Consider the following 21,198-nt stretch of genomic DNA (forward strand, 5'->3'; position numbering starts at 1 on the left):
TGAAGTTTTGAGCACTAAAAATATTCCAGCTAGTTTCAAGCCCATAGGCCACTGCTACTCCTCTTCTACTTATCGGTGGTCAAGTGATCAATAAAGCAGCAGCTGAAATATGACCTGGAGAAGTGGATCACCTTGATGCATCAGTTTGTGTTTTGAGAGTCTTTTACTCTCCGGTGGAGTGCAGGATATGAATCCTGCTACAGGGTATGATGTATATTAGTTTAAAAAACCTCACCCTGTTAGTGATATGCTCTCAAATAACAGATACGCCTTACTCGAGCCTGCTAACTTCCCAAACCTGATTACCGAGGGAAGTTCTGAGGAAGTGATCTCACTGTGGTCTCTTCCTACTCTCTTTAGGTCAGCCACAACATGCCCTCGAAGTCAGAATCCGGATGAGGCTGGTGAGGTTTTCAGTGGAGAAGCTACAAGAGCAAAAATGCAGATACTGAACGGATCAGTGAAATGTTCACTGACAATGGATTTTCTTTTGTTCTCTGCAAATTTTTTGGGATCAACAATCATTCATGAAACATAACGCTGCCACCACTTGAGGCAGCAGCAGTATGTACACAACAAAAAAAGTCATCTGGTGTTGCGTAATAGCAAGACTCGCATTAAAAAAAGAAGTCAGACTGTGCACTTACTACCCTGTAGTGCTGCAGCAGCTGGAGAAGGAATATTCTTGCACTCATTATGTTTGAATAATAATTCCCTTTGCTTTGTCGGCAGTTCAAATCTCTTAACATCTTGTGTGTAAACCAAACAAACACACATTCAAAATCTAAACCTTACCACACTCTCTCTCTCTCTCCATCTTAAACACACATTTTGACACGGACACAAACACATGCACAGTAGCTACAATATATCCACAGGCCCATACTCAGTGAACCCAGTGGCCACATCCAGTGCTTGCAGGGCTTTCTATTCTTTGCTCCAGTTATGTCTAACTAGTGAGAGGGAAGCCCTGGTGTACTGCAGCTAAAAGCCAAGTCCCACCACAGAATGAATAATGAATACAGATTCCCCATCCAGTCTATCCGCACACTATTTCAAAGGCGTCCTGCTAATCCATGCATAAAGCAACAAGACACACAACTCTATGCTAATGGCCCTCAATTCCAGGGGCTGGACTGAGCTTACTGAACCATGCAAGTGTTCCAGTGCAGAGGATGAAGACGTCAGATGAAGAGGGTGTGAAGAGGAATTGCTCCAATGTTTGGGGCAGTGGATGGGCGGCTAGGCAAACAGTGCATGTACACTTGGGCACCAGCAGAATGCAATACACCCACACACATTATACACACAGTCTCAGGGACTACTGGAAGCACAATTTGTCCCAAGGGAAGCCTGGACATGTTATTGATGCTGAGTGACGCTAACGACCTCCCAAGCGCTACAGGAGCATCGGGTGAGGCTGTCACAAGAGATCACATATCAGCGCCAGACACTCAGTTGTATACCAGTTAATATAGCGAGGCCTCAGGAATAATAAAATACACTAGTGTAAACATTTCTGACACATTTCTCCCTTTTGTCTACTTTTCTGTCTTATATTTCACCAGTGACACTACAAAAAAAAAGCAATATTTCTGCAGGGACTTTGTGTGTGTGTGTGTGTGTGTGTGTGTTGTGTGTGTGTGTGTGTGTGTGTGTGTGTGTGTGCGTGTGAGACGATGCAACTGGCCAAAAGAGTACAGTCATTTAGCCATTTTCCTGATTACACTGAAAACAAAAGCCGTGGTTATCAGCAAAGGAAGCAGCTCCCTGCTTGTGAGTCGATCAAAGGAAAAATGTGCTTTCTCCTTAAAAGCAAGAGAGCAAAGAACAAAAAAGAAAAAAAAACTTTAGTCAAGCCTCCCCTGGGAAGGTGGGGAGGTGTTTGAGGCGCTTTCTCTTTTGTTTTTCTTATTACATTCCCTGACTTCATCCCCTACCTCTGTTGTGTCTCTTTTGCTTCTGTTCTGAAGGATTACTTCCAACACTTCTGTCTTGATCCCTCAGCCCTCGTCTCTTTCTCATTTCCACCCTCTGCTCCCTTATATGACTCTATGCATTTGAATCCATCATAATGCTGGTTTTTCTCAGTGTGACAGGAGCCTATGGGAATCCTATTACGAAGATTTCCCAGAATCTCACAGCAGCCACAGTGAAAAGAGACTGACCAACCAGTACCACAAGGGCTCGACTGCAATCCGTTTGGATTTTAAAAGGCTACTCAGCTCTGTGCTGTTGTTCAGGATAATGTAATGTACTGGACTTAAATTGGAATGGTAAAAAGTTCATATCCAATAAACTTTTTTCCAAGTTTAAAAGAGTTCTAGCGCAGAAAAGCTATTTAAGGGAGCAGCTCTTTCTAACTCCAGCAGTGGAGAGTGGACTGTCTAGTTTAATTACAACAGAGCAAGTGTTCAGTGTCATGCATGGTTGGAGGTCGCTACCTCTGCCTCTCAGACCCTGATAGCACATCATCGAAAAGCAGAGGAGCATTAGGAGACACTCGGCAGGACATTAGCCATTTACAAGTGAGAACCAGCTACCAGTTTTTGGATCAGGCGCCTGGTAGAAAGAATACCATTAAGGCGAAGCCTTCACCAGGTTCGAGTGCGGTCTGGACCCTTTGCTTCATGTCATCCTCTCTCCTCAACTTTCCTGTCTCTCTCTCTCACTACAGCTATCACAATAAAGGAAAAAATGCCCCCCAAAAAACTTTTAACAGTAATGAGGAGATAAGACATGATCCTTGGATGGCTCAGTTGTTAGCACTGCCGCTTTACAATAAGGTTTCTTATGTTATCCCAGGGTGTCTCCATCCCATTTTCTCAAGGCAGTTGATGTGAATGGAGATGTGAAATCTTACTGTGCTCTCATGTCTGAAATAACATACATTTTCTGTAAGTTTCATTATGCAATCACTTCAATCTGAGTGCACACATGCTGTGGATTCAAAATAATAATAAAAATAGAAATTCTGTCTTGTAATTACTAACTTTCCACCTCAGTTCATTAACAAATCCCGCAGCTTGTGAAATCAGCGTTTTGTTATCTGCAGTAGAGACGGTTGGAGAAGGTTGTGGTTTCTATCAAGTTAAGAGATAATTGCTGATTGGTCATTATCCAGGTGGGTTAGTGTTTGAGAGAGGAAATGGAGATTCTGACCTCATTAAAGTGGGCCGCCTCCTCACAGTTCTCTGCCACATGGCTGTAGAAGGACAGACCTGAAAGGTAAGGAGGAAACTAGTGGTTAGAAACAATTCGTTCTAACATTGGGGTACAGCCAGGTCACCAGTCTATCACAGGGCTGACAGAGAGACAAACAACCATTCAGGCTCAATTAAGAGTCAACAATGAACCTAATCTGCACGTCTTGGGATTGTAGGAGAAAGGCAATGGGAGAACATGCAAACTCCAAACAGAAAGACATTGGTTGGCCGAACAGTTCAAGCCCAGCACCTTCCTGCTGTGAAGCAACAGTGCTAGCCACTTTTCCGCCGTGCCACTCATGGGCCAATATTGACACTGTGATTGTTGTCATTTCAGCTTGACTGTGTGGACACACAGCACAAGGCATTTATATAGTCCCAGTTGCAGAAAGGACCTAAGTACATTTACTCAAATACAACTTATGTACAATTTTAAGGTACTTTACTTATATTATTATTATTTCCATTTTATACTGTTTTAGCTACTTTTCACAATAAGATCAGATCTGAATTATATTTCTGTTCTTTACTCGTCTTGTCTCCTACGCCTTATTGGCCAGCTGCATGAACAATGTACACTCATGTTTTGTTGATGAATTATCTTCTCTGTTTAATGATTAAGAAACAAAAAACATAGTTAAAAGTAGGCTTGTGAATGAAGGACCTGTAATGGAGTATTTTTACATTGCATTATTTGTACTTTCTACTTGAGTAAAGGATCTGAACACTGTTTCCACCACTGTCAACTACAGGTTTAATACATGAATGTATCAATTCTCTATTACTGTCTTCAATCAGTTTACATTTGTCACCCTAATGACCAGTGGAAAGATAAATGAATGACTTATAAGCATGGCGCGATAGGCTGGTTGGAGCCACGGGAGACAGAAAAGAAATGCAGACAATTAACCGTCTACAATGTGACTCACTATGCGACAGAAGAGAAACAGGGAGATTAAAAAAAAAATACTTCAGCAGAATCAAAGAAACATTAAAGAAATGTGATTTTTGCCAGTGTTACAGAGTAAAGAATGTACAGATTCCACATGGTCTTCTTAAAAGTCTGTGAAATGTGTTGGTGCAGTGTATGTTGAAGGTTATACACAGAGCAGAGAGCTGCTCGCTGTACAGTAACCTCACTCACTCATGTGCACACTAGCCTTTGTTCACCTGGCTGCTTTGTGATGCTCATGAATGGTGCCGGATCGCTGTGCGCATCCTGCTTTGTTGAGGTAGTTTGCTTTGTGCATTTCACGCTTTGTGTGGGTGTTGATGTCTGTTTGGTTGCAGGTGGACAGCTGATGTGTACTGACGCAAATTTAAATATATACACACACACACACACACAAACACACACATGCACAGAGACCTACAAAGTTAATTACAGCTCCTGTCAGTTTGGCTGTAATAATAACTTTGAATGGGAATAAACAGATTCTACCTGGCATATCATTAGTATCATTATAAGGGCTGCAAGAATCTTATCACTCATTCACAGAGAACACAGCCTTTGAGTTTAGAAAGAAAAAGACACACAAACATGCAAAAGCAAAACCTAACATACATTACTCATGAGTATAATTTTACCAATATAAGGAGCCCATTTTGGTTCCAGTTCATAATCTCTGTCGCACTCTGCTCCACTCGCTGCAACCTCATAAAACCCACAACCTTTAAAATATATTTTCAGAAAATAAACACCACTTAAATGTCAGAGAGGGAGAGAGACAATATTCCTCCTACATTATTCAAAACACAGGCATTGCTGTCATACCGGCATTTTCATCTAACTAGAGACGTGGGTTTGGGAAAGTAGATCATGCGAAGCTTACGTAAGGTGCTCCTACACCAAACTAAAACAACATTGTGCTAATCAGGTTGGCTTTTGGCCTTGGTGGAAATAAAGTGATAGAGAGCAGAGTGAAGAGAGAGAACCATCCTGTGGTGGAGGGAAGAAAAGGAACAGCGAGTACATTTTTTTTTTTATTTCGAGCAGACCGACTGAGATGAAAGGAGTGACTGAAAAGGACTGAGAACGAATGAAAAACTCAAACTAAAGGAATGAAAAGGGCACAGAGCTGCTCCTCCGCTTTTCTCCAGCTTTACCTGGAGCTAGGAGGGATAAAACTGAAAAATGTAATGACCAGAAAAGTGGATAATATTATGCAAGTCTGCCCTAACGTTCAGGGGTGCAATTGGATTCTCCGTTCCCATCTCTCAGCATCTTAGCATCTCATCTTTGTCGTTCCATACTGTGATTTCATATTATGTAATTTCCTGAGCCGAACAATAAATGGTTTACATCCCAAATAGGTGCCTCAATTTAAACTAAACCCACAGTAAATGTCTGTTCCAGCAGAGAGCACATAGAAAAGAGCGCTTCAGGGAGGAAAATGAATTGTGTGTTTGCACGATACAGTAGAATGCACAGAGCTCCATTTCAGTCAAAGAAATAGGAAAGATTCACAGTTTAAAAAGTGACAAACAAGCTGTCCATGTGGCAGTGTGGATATCAAATGTCTGTTGTTTAGGAAGAGTGCTGATATAAGTGGTAAAAAGAGTTGGACAGGGAGAGGAATAGTTAATCTGGCAAGCTGCAATTGAATATCTTAAAAAGTGACTGTGACACTGTGTCACCAAAGTGGAAATAATTCCATAATTTCTCAATTAATTCTGACGTACAGCGTGTCACTTTAAACTGTGCTTGTGACCCTGCGGGCTACAGTGCAGAGGCCCTGCGTATAAGCATCAAGAGCGAGAGCGAGCTGCAGATAACAGCGAGGATTCATCAAAGACATGTCATGAAATCAAATAAGTTTTGACGCATTGCCTTTGAAGATGATTTGCTTTATTCAGATATATCAGATAAGGTTTTTTCTCAAAATACTGGACGTTTGATTCAGGATTATGTGCATTGTTAGACACCATTAGGTCTCTTTTTCTGTCAGACAAGACATGTGGAGCATACACAACATCTCCCAGCAGTCTCTCAAGGGGTCGTTTATGGTTTGACGTGCTCTGGGGAGGGGATGGGGCTTCCTGGCAGACCCCTTCCTCTACAGACAGGAAGTTTTTTGAGCCAAAAGCACTCAGGAAGCTCTACTGACAGCCTGTAGGGAAAAGTATGACTCAAAGGTCCACAGCAGTGGCAGTGGAAGAGACTGGGGATGCGAGACTGATGCCCTATTGTAAAAAGAGGAACTGCCACACAATATGCATCAATTTTGGAATCAGGCAGTAATAAAAATAAAGATTACGCTGTCCTCAATAAATTGCATATTTTAAATACAATGAAGTATAAGAAACAGATGAAGATGGACAGGGGAGTAAAAAAGAATAAACTTACCACTGGGGCAAAGTGATTGCTCATAGATGTAATTGAAGACATTAGTCTTCTCTAACCACTTAAATGGAAAGTTATACATGTTCAGAATTTTTTTAAATGAAACTAATAAAGTGGGTGTCATGGTGAAGCAGTATACGATAGGTTTGATCCCTACTCAAATCTCTCTCTCGCCCACCTTTCCTGTGACTCTCTGCTCTCTGTTATCTAATGATCCATAAATATCAAAATGTATAATACTTACTTTACATCTGACCACTCAGATCAAGTGATTTCATTTTTTTTTTAAATTCAATCTCATGTCTTCAACCTCTGGGTTACTTACAATCTCCTATAAATAAAGAAGCCCTTTCATAATGATTTCAGATATTTGAAATACATCTTAAATATCAAAGGCTGGAGTCAGGCTAATGTGAAATATCGAGCCCGTACATACTAGCCATGGAAAGGCGATGAATCGTTATTTGGAAAGGACAATGTCTGAAGAACACAATAAAACAAAGCTATTCAGTGATCTGTGGAGAGGTATTTATGAAGCCTTGTAAGAACTTGTGGGGAGAGGGTTGAGGTAAATGTTATGAGAGTCTTATCTACATACCACAGTCAGATTAAATGATTCCATGTAAATGAAGAACATTAAGTAACTTTAAAAATGGAGAATCTGCTTGATATCTAATAAGAGAGCCCAACATGTTGTCACACACAATATTTTATGTCAGTGACAGATACAAACTTATACCTATAGTTAATATCATGGGGGGTATTGTATTATTGTTTCAATATGATTTTCAAATGCGGAGAGTTGTCAAACTGTATCTCAATCAATGTGAATGTGAACAAGAATCTGTAAGCGTAGTCTGATTTAATGCGTAAAGGATATTTGCAAATGTGTATTTAGATTTGCAAGTGTACTGAGATTTGTGAATATGTAAAAATGTTAATGTGTATGAGATGTATAAATGCTTTATACTATATTCTTTATATTTGTCATATGAAATGACTGTGAAAACAACGTGATAGCGTGAAAGTGATTGCTCATACTGATGAACCTACAGGGAAATATCACCTGACTCTGCAACTCTCCTCGGCTTTATTGAGCTTTAATAGAAAGTTTCTGTTAATTAACCGGCAATGTTAAACCAGGGAGTTCGTTTAAAAACACTTACCGTTGTTCTGCAGGTATTCCTACAGTCTCCAGTGGCTCTTCTAACCACCTGGATAATAGGATACTTCGACCTCTAAACGGTTTTCCGCCCATTTCCAAACTTACGCCGGTGATTCAGAATCATAATAAAGATGGCGGCCGGCCGGTGTTACACAAATTATGACCCACGCTAAATACAAAACAGTTTTGTAAATACCTAGCTATTGAAATTAAGTATGTTTTAAAGAATGTAAGTTGTATGTAAATTAAGTAAAACAAGAGAAAACAAACCATCAATCAAAAAAATAAATAAATAAAGTGACAATATGGCTGGAATTCCCATTAAGGTCACAGAATCTGATGGGTCACAGAATAAGGTGTAACACCAGGAAGTCACCGGGAAGAACTTGGGAAACAGGTATACAAAGTCTTTTTTATCATGCATCGGACAGACTATTTTAAAATGATTTAAAGAAATATACCGCCTGGACATCAGTGTGTTTTTAACCGGACGCCTCGTTTCAGGGTTTTCAAATACAAACAGGTAAATTTTGTAGCGAGAAGAGAGGTGGATGGTTAGCTATCTCTGAGGCTAGCCCAGCACCAGCAGACGCAGATATAAACCAGCTGGTGAATATAGTGAAGCATTTATCAGATATAAAGACAAATATTTTCCTCAGGAGTTCGTAGAGACTAAAAACAGAGCTAAAGAATAGTAAATATTGGACGGGCTTACTTCAAATGAATGATAATGTTGCTCCATACTTGCCGAATGTGTAAATTAGCAGCTGTTTGCTAACAAGTTCGCCATATTAATTCAAAAGTTGATGATATGTCATGTGAAGTATGATTTTAAATTAAAAATAAACCTTTACAGTGACAGTGCATCATACATTTGCATTCAGGTCACATAGTCTGATGGGTTACATATTACAGTCTAACATCAGTTTAACTGGTAAGTGTGTACTGCATCTTAAAGAAATTGACAAACTGTTTATGGTAACCACTGTTTGCAAATGTTGTTTTTTATGGTTGTAAGCTGTCATCTGTCCTGTAACTAGAAAAAGATCTGATGTGCACCCTCATATAATGTCATATAAGTAAACACCAGTGAACGTCACTTGTGTCTTGAAGTTAGCAGGTTTTGAAATAGCACTGACTGAATCAGATACTGCAGGGCAGAAATTTGGGTTGAAAGGATCACATGCACCCATACCGTTACTTAGGCTATTTGAAATGATAAACAGATGAATTGCTGCAACTGTGCTGACCACAGTTGGGCCACCGGTCAGGAAGAGGAGACGATCAAATCTGTGACATGGATGACACACTTCATGTAATATCAAAACCCTGGTGAGCTCATTGCAGCACAGAGCACAACACTGAAATGCATCCCTTACTCAGTGCACACCCAGATGCACACACACACAGACCAGAGGAGAGAGTGAGAAAGGGGGGAAGGGGATGGTGGTCCTACAAAACCCTGACACTGAAAACAGGAGTCTAATCAGAGATCAGCTGGGACTGAACACATGTCATCTGTCATCGAGTGGACTGATCGCTGTCCGAGGTGCTGAAACGTACTCGCACACACCTCTGTGCCTCACTCGCCCTCTCTATCTCCTCTTTCTCTCTCTCTCTCTCTCTATCTCTCTCTGTCTCTCTCTGTCACAGACACTCTCACAAAGAAACATAGGATGTCAATGAATGAATGCACAGAACTCTTTTCAACTGCCCCCCCACCACCCCACCACCACAGTGATTCCTGTTTCCTGTAAAGAGCAGGACAGGGGCTGTGGTAATGACCCTGTCTGAACTAGTGGACTGGCAATTACCCCGATGGTATGACAAAGAAGACACCCAAGCCCCCGCCCTCAACACCCTCTTCAGCAATCAATGTCATCAATGCTTAGTCTATAGTAACCAATTGGCCTCTTGCCCTTCTTGCTTTATGAGTAGAAAGTAAACCATTAAACAATGAGAGGAAACATCAAGTGAAGACAGTAATGAGAAATCACTGTGATGTCATGGTATTCCCAGATATGCACACAGTTATACCTCCTCTTTTTTCTCTTGTGTGGTTACAATAAATAGCCAATAATATTCAAATAATATTCTTACAAAGGCTTAGAGTTTCTGTGAACACTGGGAGTGTCCTCTTAAACATCAAACATGAAGAAATCACTGTAATGTCACTGTATTCCCAAGGAGTTACACTTGTTTGTGTGTGAGTGTGTATTTTTGTACATGAAAGTCCTATGCAGTCTTAGGGATTTTTGTGTATCCTATCATTTTAAGGAGAGATTAATGCATTTATTTTATCAGTTCTATCATAAATATGTTTGTTAGTGCGGGAAAAGCACGAATCCTTTGTCCAGTTTGCTTCTTTGGATAAAATAAAGGCGCATTGGTACATAAGAGCGCAGCGCTGATCCAAGAGGGGTTCCCCCAACTTTTTACGCAAGCAGGACGGCTGACTTATCTCCCATCATCCTGTCTGACACAAATCAAACCCGGGCAAACCCCGCAGCGTGCTTCGGTTTCAAGACATCTACAGAAATCCAGCAGATAAAGATGTCCTACCTCTGAATGTAACTTTGGCGATCCGGTCACCTTTTCCCCGAAGATGAGCGACCGTCTTCAGGTGAACCATTAGAGCCATCATTGGTCCACGCTGACAGGGGAGTATTTTCTACTCCACACAGATGAAACTTGAACCGAGCAATCTGTGTTCAACGGTCTTTAGGTGAGCCTCTCCTTGCGTCTGGATTCGCTGGACCCAAAAATGGTTTTCCATACGGGCAGCATGGAAAATACTTTACACTTTGTCACCAAACAGCAACAAAATGAGCGAATTAATGGCAGGCTGCAGTGAACATTTTCCTCCCGCTCTGTGCTCCGTGGCTCTGCTGGGTCTATCGCGCATCTCTGAGCTGGCACTTTGGTTTTTACTCTGCTCATTGTGCAGCAGGGGCGGGGGGTTTCAGCTACAGCGAGGGGATGGTGGATGCTCTAATTTTGAAAGATCAAACCAACCCTGGGATTTGAAGGAAATTCACTGCCTCCTTTTTTCCCAGTTAAAAATCTTCTAAATAGGCAGGCACTACAATAAGTATGCCTTACCGTAATATATTCATATTCATTAAGACTATTCCAAAAAAGTGCAAAGGATGATTTCCATCTTCCCTACCAACACAGATTTACATTTTTTAATACAATAGGCTTCTAAATGCAGATTTTAAATGGTAACTGACCGTTTAATTCTTTGTCATGTCCCATTTTAAGTATCATTTAATATTACTATGAAGACTAATTAAATGTGTTGTATAGATTTTATCATTTTTAGGCCAGATGCTGTGTAAAACACAGTTGCCAGGCAACTCCTTTTACCCTTCTGGTTTTGGGTGATGATGACCGAGGTCAGGGGTCAGATGAAATCATCTTGGCCAAGTTGGTCCCTGTCTAGTGCAGAGCATTGGCCCTCCTTTTATCTTTAGTAACAAACAACAGGAACCCCAGTACCCTTTACCTGCTGGCTGCACTGTAATTCATGCATTCATGTTCCAAGGATAAACCAGCAGGTAGCAGCTGTGCCAGGGGTTTTTGAAACAGTGTCCAGGTGCCTGTCACCTCCTTTTTTTCTACAAGAGAAAAAATGAAGAATAATTGATTCACCAGATGTTATATTTCCATTGATGGCGGCGGCTCTGTGATGTTTCTGGTCCTCAACGTTTCAGCAGTGACACACTCAGTTAGAGTGTGAGCATGCTAAGATATGGACACTGACTGTCAGAAAAGAGTCAGATCATCCCCTAAGCATAGCTTCCACACAAAAAATATATATATTTTCTGGCAACGTAGCATAGTCTGACGCTTTAACACGGACGTTTCCACAACTGTGTCACAGTAGTGTGTGTGTGTGTGTAGTGTGTAGTTAATCTCAGTGGGTTACATTTTGTAGAAAAATCTACACAGAAGCCCTGAATTAATAAACTTCCTTTGAAGCTTGGTGTTTCTGTTTACTGGACTGGGCTATTTAAAAAAAAATCTAAGGCAGTTAAATTTAATTGTTTTTTTTTCTTTCCCTCAGCTCTCCTAGAACATTGGGGAACACTGCAAAGACAATGGTTGACAAGAGTGGGTTCACTAATTCATCATCTCTGTATATGAGAGCTGCAGATACCCAAAGGAGTAGCCCCAACAGACAAAAAGATATAAATAGCCTAACAGCATAATGCAATGCCTTTAGTGTACAGGAATGAGTAAGTAAGACTGATAGAACTGGATCACACTGCTGCTTTAAAACCATTCATATAAACTCAGCTGGACAGTCAGCCTAACTTCGTATAGTATAACAGATGAGGTGTCCTATTTCATGACAAGCATCTTGTCTCTTCACTCTTTGGAATTAAAGCAGGGTCTGACTTAAATGACCTCAAGCATGTGTATAACAAGACAGGACACCTTGTACTGTATATACTGAGCTGGCGTAGGTGTTATCTCAGGAGCAATACAACCCTCTCTTTTCCCCTCGCTCTCCCTGTGTGTGTGTGTGTGTGTGTGTGTGTGTGTGTGTGTGTGAATGAGTGACATTGTCTATGCACATTTGCAGGTTTGCAGGGAGAGAGTGAAAGAGACAACTATCTGCTTTGACAAGATTTTTATTTTTTGGGGGGTTTTTTTTTTTTTTAGTTTAAAAATGTGTTACGCTTTTTGCTGACTCATGCACTCTCTGAAGATGCTGCAGTAGTGTTTGTGTGTGTGTGTGTGTGTGTGTGTGTGCGTGTGTGGTATATGTGTGCTTGAGAGAGAGAGAGAGAGAGAGTGGCTGCTGGAGACTCAATCAGCACCAGTAATGAGTTTATGGAGTTGAGGTTTTAAGAGCAGGGATCATATAAAAAACACACTTCAGTTAAATCATTGTCCCCTGGGGGGCCATGAAAATGGCCAGTAACACATGTATTGATTTTGTGGCAAATTTGGCTGATACATATGATAATTCCACAAAGAGCAGACAACGTTACAGAAATTATCGGCGATTCTTCAGTCACTTCAGTATGATAATTTCAATTCCTATATTTAAGCCATAATTTCCCATATCTGTTTTTTCTTTCTTCCAGATGAACAAGTGATGACTGAAATCTTTCTTCAGTGCAGATAAAGGGCCGAGCCAACAGAGGGAGATGTTGGTCTGTAGTAAAACCACCTGCAGACAAGCAAATACAGAAGTCATTACTTCTGGAGCCTATGCAGACACAGATATATATAATTAATCAATATGGTAAGCCCATTACTTACCATATTCATATACAGTACATTCGCAGATCTATATATGCTACAGTTCTTCTCGTTGGAATGAGAATATTACTCCTAGATTAACCTCTGAGCTATGAAGACTCTCAGTAATTGCCCATCTGTCACGTCGCTGCTGGTCTTATGGGAGGTTTGCTGTTATAATAGAAAGGTCAAGAGGTTTCAAGGCAAAACCCAGAGGATCTGAAGAGCTCCCATCTGGAAAAAAGGGGGAAAAAAATTTGCTGCAAAGTTGTACTGAAGAAAATTCCCAGTGTGTGATAGTCTCCAAGGGAAAAGGAACCACAATAAAGAGGAAGCAACCATGTTCAATTTAAATTTCTACAGTATTTTGAAACTTAACAAATGTGATGGGTACAAAACCATGTGCTGTTACTTATATACATATGGCAGAATGTATCATGTATTATTTACACAGTGTGAATTGTTCACAGCCTTATAGGAGCACAAAATAAGGCAAAAACATACAATTAATATACAGATTGATGCACCATATTAGGCAGATACTATTACGCAACCATCTTAACTCCATTATGTAACCACACAATAGGCATTTTACTTAAATATTCAACTCACTACTCAATATTCAACAAGCATATTGTTCATTGTAGTGAAAGAATGGCTTGGTTTATTGTGCTGCTATCCTATATTTAAAAATATGGCTTGTTGCTCCATCTAGTGGTTAAGTGACTTATTTGGAAAATGGATGTAATTGTGAACTTTGTCTCCACAGATTAGATCATTTGTTGGAGTCTTGGCTCACAGGTCTGTTCTTTCACACCTGGTGCAGTGATGGTGTCATGGAAATGTAAAGTGGATCAGGTCTGCAAGACTAAGACTGGAACAGGACAGAACAGGACAGGTGGGTCTGAACTACTCATACAAAGGGTTTTACAGAGGCAGATACCTGGCATTAAAAAATAACATTCAGATATACACAAATTGCTATAAAATCACACACTTGTAAAGAAAAAAAGGAAGATCAATCAAGGACAGGGTTTTCATAACCTCAGATCCGAATTACTCAGCCACTGGCACGGTTTTTCTTCTCAGACTCCACCTGCTACCAGGCGTTTAGGATGAAGTCAATGTCGCTCCCTGAAGAGGGAGACATTTTGTCAGTTTTTTTCTTTCCGATTTCATAAATTGAAAATCAAAGAGGAACACTGCAAGCACATTTAAAGATCTTAGAGGTAGGCTGTTGTTAAGGAATGCAAATAGTGTTTAAACAAGGTAAAATTATGACAACCTCTAAGCCTTCACTTATACAAACACTACTTTGATTCGCAGTTTAAAAGCTGTTTTTTTTTTAACCCAATTCAACCACATATTAATATCTGCAAAGTAATCACTTTCTCAGATAAGAATCAACCGGACAGGTTTGTGGATATTGCTAGCTGGTTGCTGTTGAGTTTTTTTTTTTGTTTTTCCAAAAAAATTTTTCTTTTTACGCAAAGAAGCTGCAAGTTTACGGTGAAGCCAGTTGTCCCATCGGAAGAGGGGAGGGGAGGGCTGGTGTGTCCCAGCCCTCTGCATCCAGCTGGTGCGTCGCTCCGCTGCAGTAGCGCGCCACATTCACTATGGCTTTAGCCGCAAGCAGGACGCTCTTGGCGCTATTCGTTACGTTTTGCGCACCAGGATGCGGATGGACAGGTAAAGGAGTTATTTTTTACATTTTTCCTGAGCAGGTGCACGGTTTTGCACTAATGTGTTAATCAGTTGAATAATTGCTGGGGCGCTGTTGCCTTCTCCTCTGGATCCAGTTTGATTGATGAGACACTGAGACTGTGCATTTATAATGCATTAAAATGTAACTTCTTTTTTTTAACTCAGAAACTAGATATTGTAATTTAAAGAAAACACCAGAGTGTCTCTGTGCGCGCGTGCATATCCATCTCCGTGCACGTCATATTTAAAAAGTTCTCTAATAACTAGTTTCTGCAGATGTGTATTATTACAAGAACGAAATAAAGTAATTGCACCTATGTAGAGTGCATTAGAATATTTAATTTAGGGTGCACAGTTTGATTCATGGTTTGCAGATGTGACAGAGTTGAGTAATTACAGAAAATATGAGCATGGGCAGTATTTTCACTGTTGTTACTTTATGGGGGGAAACTCTGATGCTGGGCTCTTAGCAGCAGTCATGGAACAAGTCCTTACCTCATACAGTAGACACATCCTAGAGTAGCTGTGATCAGCAATTAGAAGATGGTGATAAATATTGGGCTGTAACAAAAGTCATGGTGTAAGATTAAAAGCTGTTTCATGCCAAACTGGTGACTAATCTGGCTGATGGTGGTGATAAATGACCTGCCTCTGAAAATTCAGTTTCATGGGAGAATAGACATGGAGGGGGGCTCAAGTTTTCTGTCTGTTGCACTTCCTCTGGGCAGTGTTACTTTGCTGCATGCTTTGAATGTCAGATCAGCCAGCAGTCAGGAATGGGTCAAATGGGTCAAAGAATTAATCGAAATTCTTTCTACCCACTAGAAAATGCAACCTGCTTCAGGGTTTTGATGGTGCAGGGACAGACAGGAATTTATCCCAAAAAGGAAAAAAAACTGCACGTCAGGACAGTGATAAATCAAATACACATAGCATTTTTTTTGACAAGCAGCGACTGTGCAAACCACAGTAGCACATATGTTTTTAAAGTTTAAGTACTGTTTGTGAAATCAATTTTCAGTGAAAGAAGCCCCCGTTCTCCAGACAGTAAAAATATCCAAAATAACAAAAGTGCCATAAAGCTTGAGGAGTTTTGGAGGGGAGAAAGTTAACCCTTTTGGCAGAGTTTAAAGGCCAGTCTTCCTTTTTTTTTTGCTCAGTCCTCTTATTGTGTCAGTTGATCTGTTAGTTTCTATATGCCTCCTTTTCAACTGTAAGCACTTAGTGTATGAGGTCATTGCTTTCTGAGAATATAGGCAGCTGCTGTTTGTTGTGGTTTTTTCCTCTTGGTTCTTTTTTTTTCCATCTTTTGGGAAGTATTTTCAGAGCAGTCATGCACTTTTTCTGCAACACCCAGCTACTCATTCATTCACTTGTATACATTCACACCTGGGAGCTACTTAGTACAACCACAGTTCACTGCTGCGGGCCACTGAGCAGCAGCGGAGCAGTTTTGAGTTAAATGCCTTCCTCTCAGGCATTTTGACAGTAGTTGTTAAGGGAGAGGAGAGTGTTACTTATTAACTTTCTCCACTCACGTGTCATCAGCTTGTCAGTCTAAAATTCTTCAGAGCAGGGGATGAAATTGGGCTCGTGGGAGTATCTGGACACCAAGGCAGGAGCAGTGCAAATAGAGAGAACAGAAACATAGTGTATTTTGGATCATAAATAATGCCAACTTCTTCCATGCAGCCACAGCTCATCAACTCCTGGAAAGTGAAGAGTGTGGAGAGTAATTGGGATAGAGAGTGGGGGGAAAGAGGGAATCATGTCCTTGCAGGCCAGTGGAATTTAATTTCTCTGCTCCACTTAACAAGCTAGAATTCTGCAGGAAGAATACACGACAGATCTCGCCGAAAGCTCTCAGAATCAGGAATTTCATAACTTCAGCTTTTTTTTTTGCTTTGGAAAAACATGAGAGTTGCAGTGAGGCAGAGGCAGCACATATCTAATATTTCTAATACTTTCCACAATACTAGGTACATTTGATCACCTGACATAGCTTGACCCAGCACCTCCACCCACCTGCAGCTTGGCTGCCTGTCAAACCTGCCAGCGATGGCATGTCTTATGTCATGATGTCATTCCTAGACGCCCTTTGAGTTGTTTAAACAAGTACCACCTGGGCTATGAACACGCTTGTCACAGCACAGTAAATGTCAGCATGCTAAGTGTATTGCAGGAAGATGTAGCATAAACTAACACTGTAACGTGTCAGTCTTCATGAGTGAGAGGATGTTAGAATCATGTGGGAAGTGTGTTGGTTCCAGAAGTGAGGCTGTGACCACCAACACTGAAATGCCACACGCTATAAATGTCATATATGTAAGCATGCAACCCTCCCAAACTAAACAATTACTCACTTCAGGTTCTTGCTGTAAATAAAGTATGTCACATTCCCCTGTTAAATCAGGCTTAACATCCCAAAAGTTGCGGCTGTGGCTCGAGGTAGCGCGCGTTGTCCACTCATTAGAAGGTTGGTGGTTCGATCCTTGAAGTGTCCCCAAATTGCCCCAGATGATTGTTCCATCAGTGTACGAGTGTGTGTATGGATGTTGATGGTGTATGTGGTTTGAGTGGTTGATAAGACTAGACATAATACAAAAACAGTAATCTATTCTGACAGTCTGGTCATTGATGTGCCAGTGTGAGGAGGGCAACAGCTATCTATGGTCACGGTCTTTGTCTGATGTGTCGGCTTTATGACAAAGTTGATTACTGGAGAGAGTTTGCTGAAGGTCAGAGGAGAGAGTAGTTTAAGACTGACAGAGGTGCTATCAGGAATTTTGTAGCCCCCGGCAAAATCTCTCTCAAGACACTTTCTCACTTACCACTGGAGGTATCCAGCCATGCTGAGAGTTTATTTGCCCACGTTTTCAGATAATCCACCTTTTAGGTTTTTTTCCTTCAACCAATGTAACATGGGAGGATGGAAATTTGTTTGTGGTGCTCACAGCACTTAAAAAAGCATACCTCCATAAATTTGATCCAGAATATGTGTTCCAGTTACTCATGATAATCCACAGAAGACACTGTTAACAGTTGTTTTATGGACGGTTTCCTCAGTAGAAAGTAGTTCCAATAAAAATAGTTGACTGTGTCTTCTGTGGATTATCCAGACTAACTGGAACATTATTTCTGGGCACATACACTTATGCTGATGATTTATGTAATGTAATTTTTCAGTATTGTGAACACCACAGACAAACTTTCTATTCCTCATTTTATTTTGGTATTTGGGCAGCAGTAATTTCAGAGACTGAACACTCAAAACCTGGACAAATAAAACCAGAACAATCTGCACTGCGGTTTTGTGGTGACTGAGAAAATGTGTTTTTTGGTCATTTTTACTGGTGGTTTGAATTCTCAAATCTGAAAATGCAACTCAATCTTACCAATAATCAGACTGAACTGAACAAGTTTGTGTTTCTCTCGCTGTAAGAGCCACGTTACATACAAAAAAAGGAACATACAGTGTCCTAAGCAATGTCAAGAAGGTCCAGCAAAGAAAATACTGCACAGACATGTCTGAATCCTCATTCTTGTTAAATGCTTGTTGTCCTGCAACAGTTCAAAAATCTATCAAAAATAGGAAAGTGGAAACCTCTGTGTCACTTGCAATTACTGGAGAGAAAAGATGCCTCAGTCATTGGGTGCATTCCATGTTGTTACTATGACAGCAAATGATCTTTTTCTATTTATTTCTAAGAATTTACAAAATGCACAATCTTACACACACACACACACACACACACACACACACACACACACACACACACACACACACACACATTCACGGGTGATATTGTGTATTGATGGGAGTTTGTGGAAGATGACAGTTATTAGGGGTTAAAGGCAAACTCATTAGGGGTGAGCGGAGGGTCAGTGTCTGTGATTTTGTGGCGAAGGTGAGAGGGTGCTCTTGTAAAAGTGGAGCACACTGCAGGTGCATGAGCGCAAGTATTTTCTAGAACAGTTTTACGGGAGTCCTTCGACCTCGGGGCTTACCTGCATATGCTTCTTATCCCAAACTACACATGCACATACATGTGTGTGTCTGTCTTTAAAGGTTTGAGTGTGCATGTGTGCCACATATCCTGTAGCCCTTAAACAGGGTTTGCATTGCTGACTCATGGTGTCATTATGTCCCTGTTTTTTTTTGTTTTGTTTTTTTTTATCAAAAAGACAGTGACATAATGACCCTGAGGCTTTTCCCTCATTCTTCACATACTTAATACTTTCCACTGTCGGACTCAATCATACTCTGTCTTTCTGTCTTTCACCTTCACAAACACGGAACAGAAAATGCTGTATTATTGCTCCGGTTTCCCCTGGTAACGCCCTGAAACCAAGCCTTCCTCCGTAAGATTATGATGTTACAACCACTCAGTTGCTTAACTGCTTCCCAGACTGTTTATTCTTGGATGGCAATCATGCATCTGCTGTGCTCGAAGGAATCTTGGTTTAATCAGAAATATCTGGTTTGTTCTTGGATCATAAATTTCCAAAGAGGCCAAATCATAGAATGAAGTCTGGACAGAGGAGCAGATCCCTTCCTACGTAATACAAGGCCTTATTGGAAACAGGGTGCAAGTGATTGAAGTGTGTCCAGACTTGTGTCAATGGAGTCTGCCACAGACAGCTGATAAAACTGACTCCACTGTAACCCAGCATTAAAGAGGAAATAATGAGCAGAGATTGTATTTTGTTTTCTTTTTTAACTGAGAAAACATTCTCACACTCCTTCATGCACCCAAGCACAATGTGGTGTCAGTCTGTATCTCCAGGCTGGCTGCCAGAGTGGTGCTATCTACAGTGAGCAGAAACAAAGATGAGACGATCTTTCAGCACATACTAAAACTTCCAGATAAGCAGAGACAACAATGTAGGCCTCTGAAGAGCTGTGACCATCTGTAAACTGCAGCACGAGAGGCCTGAGTGACAATTATTCCGAAATGTGAAAAGCGAAAGCGCAGATCCACCTGGGAGCGCACCTGGAGACAACAAGAATTCAAAGTAATGAGGTGATTTTGTGCTGATGCAAAACTGAAACTGCTGCTGTAAACCTTTGGGGAACAAAAGGGGCCATAAGGACAAGCTGTTTATGAGATGGACAGACATTACTGACAATTATATGTGACAGCGATGAATGGCTAACATGCTAATAAAGCTACTTTTGTTCAAGTTTTGCAAATCCTCTCGATTCGGCCAATGCTTAAATACATGCTATGCAAAACAGTTCCCTTAATTAATATGAAGCATATGGATCAAGAATTTTATGCTTTGTTTATAAGATTTTATACATGGTTGTAAACTTGTAAAGTAGTATTACTCCTTTCACTGCCAGGCCAAAAACTGTGTTTTTGTACTACTTCAACAGTCCCATACTGGCTTCAAATCTGGATGTATTGCACATTTCTATTTTGGGATAACAAAAGCTACTTGAGAATAAAGAAATATTGAATATGAATATTTGCCTTCAAGCTTGGTGATGGCCTGTACTGCATTAGTAGAATTTGGGTTTGCCTAGAAAAATTAAATTAAAAATATATACTTTATTAGAATTCTGAAGGTGACAAATATGACCGCTCTTTACAAAATAGTAATCCAAATAATGAGTGAAATCAGACAGAAACTAAAGACTTACAACAGCATCAGAACCAAGTGCAGCAAACCTTTACTCACAGAAGCTTTTACTCAGGTTTTACTCCAGTCACTGACCTTTCTGACTTCATAGAAGTCAAGGCTCAAAACCTAGAATGTCAAAAGTTTACTATAGCGTCATAACCAATACATAACAAAGACACTACTCACTGAGTTCTTTACCGCCTTGTTTTCCAACTTAACTGTGATGAACATGCTCGTTCCGCCGGGACTGATAGGGTAACCACTTTTTCTCTCCATGCTTCTTACTAATGTCACTTTACTTCTGTTGATCCAGAATCCATACAAGCTCTCAGACATGAAGCCGTTATTTTGTGCATGATTAATCAAGTCTATTAAGTATCTCAAGTGGTTGTTCCTTATTTCCCACGTATCCTGTGCTCACTAGTGCCTTTTAGCTGCTTTTCCTTTCATGCAAGCCGAATTCACATTTCACGTTGAAGTGTTAATGTCACACTCAGTGCTTTACTTTGTTATCTGGGTATAATGTAGGTCAGATGAATGATTGTGCTGTCACTACTCTGTTGTATTATGCAAGCATGCGAACCAAAAGAAGAGCAAAGAGACAGTTGCTATCCAAAACACAATGGTGGTTACTATTTTCTTTCTTTTGTTTTGAGCGTATCTAGCCAGGAGGGAAAATCAGGATGGCTTATTGTCCTGAGCTTTTAGCATCCAACCAAATCCTCATTTATTTATTTAACCATCAAATGAGTTTGTATTTTTCACGGCCGTCTTACGCATGAGTTTATACTTCATCAAGATCAAAGTTACTTTAAATGCCAAATATAATAAATCCAGATGAAATTGTCCTGGTGGCACTGAAGTAGAGGTGTATTTACAGCTTCAAATCTTGAACA

The 21,198-nt window shown here is 40.5% G+C and overlaps 2 protein-coding genes across 17 annotated transcripts in view; one reads left to right on the plus strand and one right to left on the minus strand.

Moving 5' to 3' along the window:
- The window catches only part of otofa (otoferlin a), a 72,055-nt gene extending 61,442 nt beyond the window's left edge, over positions 1–10,613 (minus strand). For all 15 annotated transcript variants that reach the window (XM_056405615.1, XM_056405622.1, XM_056405621.1 and 12 more), the window contains exons 1-2: positions 10,277–10,613; positions 3,163–3,221 (exon numbers count right to left, since the gene is read on the minus strand). In XM_056405615.1, coding sequence (XP_056261590.1) covers positions 3,163–3,221; positions 10,277–10,358 — 141 coding nt within the window. In that variant the 5' untranslated portion in view covers positions 10,359–10,613. The remainder of the gene's footprint in view (positions 1–3,162; positions 3,222–10,276) is intronic.
- Positions 10,614–14,177: 3,564 nt separating this feature from the next.
- Positions 14,178–21,198, plus strand: part of fndc1 (fibronectin type III domain containing 1) — a 36,880-nt gene continuing 29,859 nt past the window's right edge. Inside the window, exon 1 of one of the 2 annotated variants that reach the window (XM_056405606.1) lies at positions 14,178–14,659. In XM_056405606.1, the coding sequence (XP_056261581.1) occupies positions 14,587–14,659 (73 nt within the window). In that variant the 5' untranslated portion in view covers positions 14,178–14,586. The remainder of the gene's footprint in view (positions 14,660–21,198) is intronic. The other variant, XM_056405607.1, reaches the window with a different exon arrangement.

This window comes from Seriola aureovittata, chromosome 19 (assembly GCF_021018895.1).
Source record: "Seriola aureovittata isolate HTS-2021-v1 ecotype China chromosome 19, ASM2101889v1, whole genome shotgun sequence".
NCBI lineage: Eukaryota > Metazoa > Chordata > Actinopteri > Carangiformes > Carangidae > Seriola > Seriola aureovittata.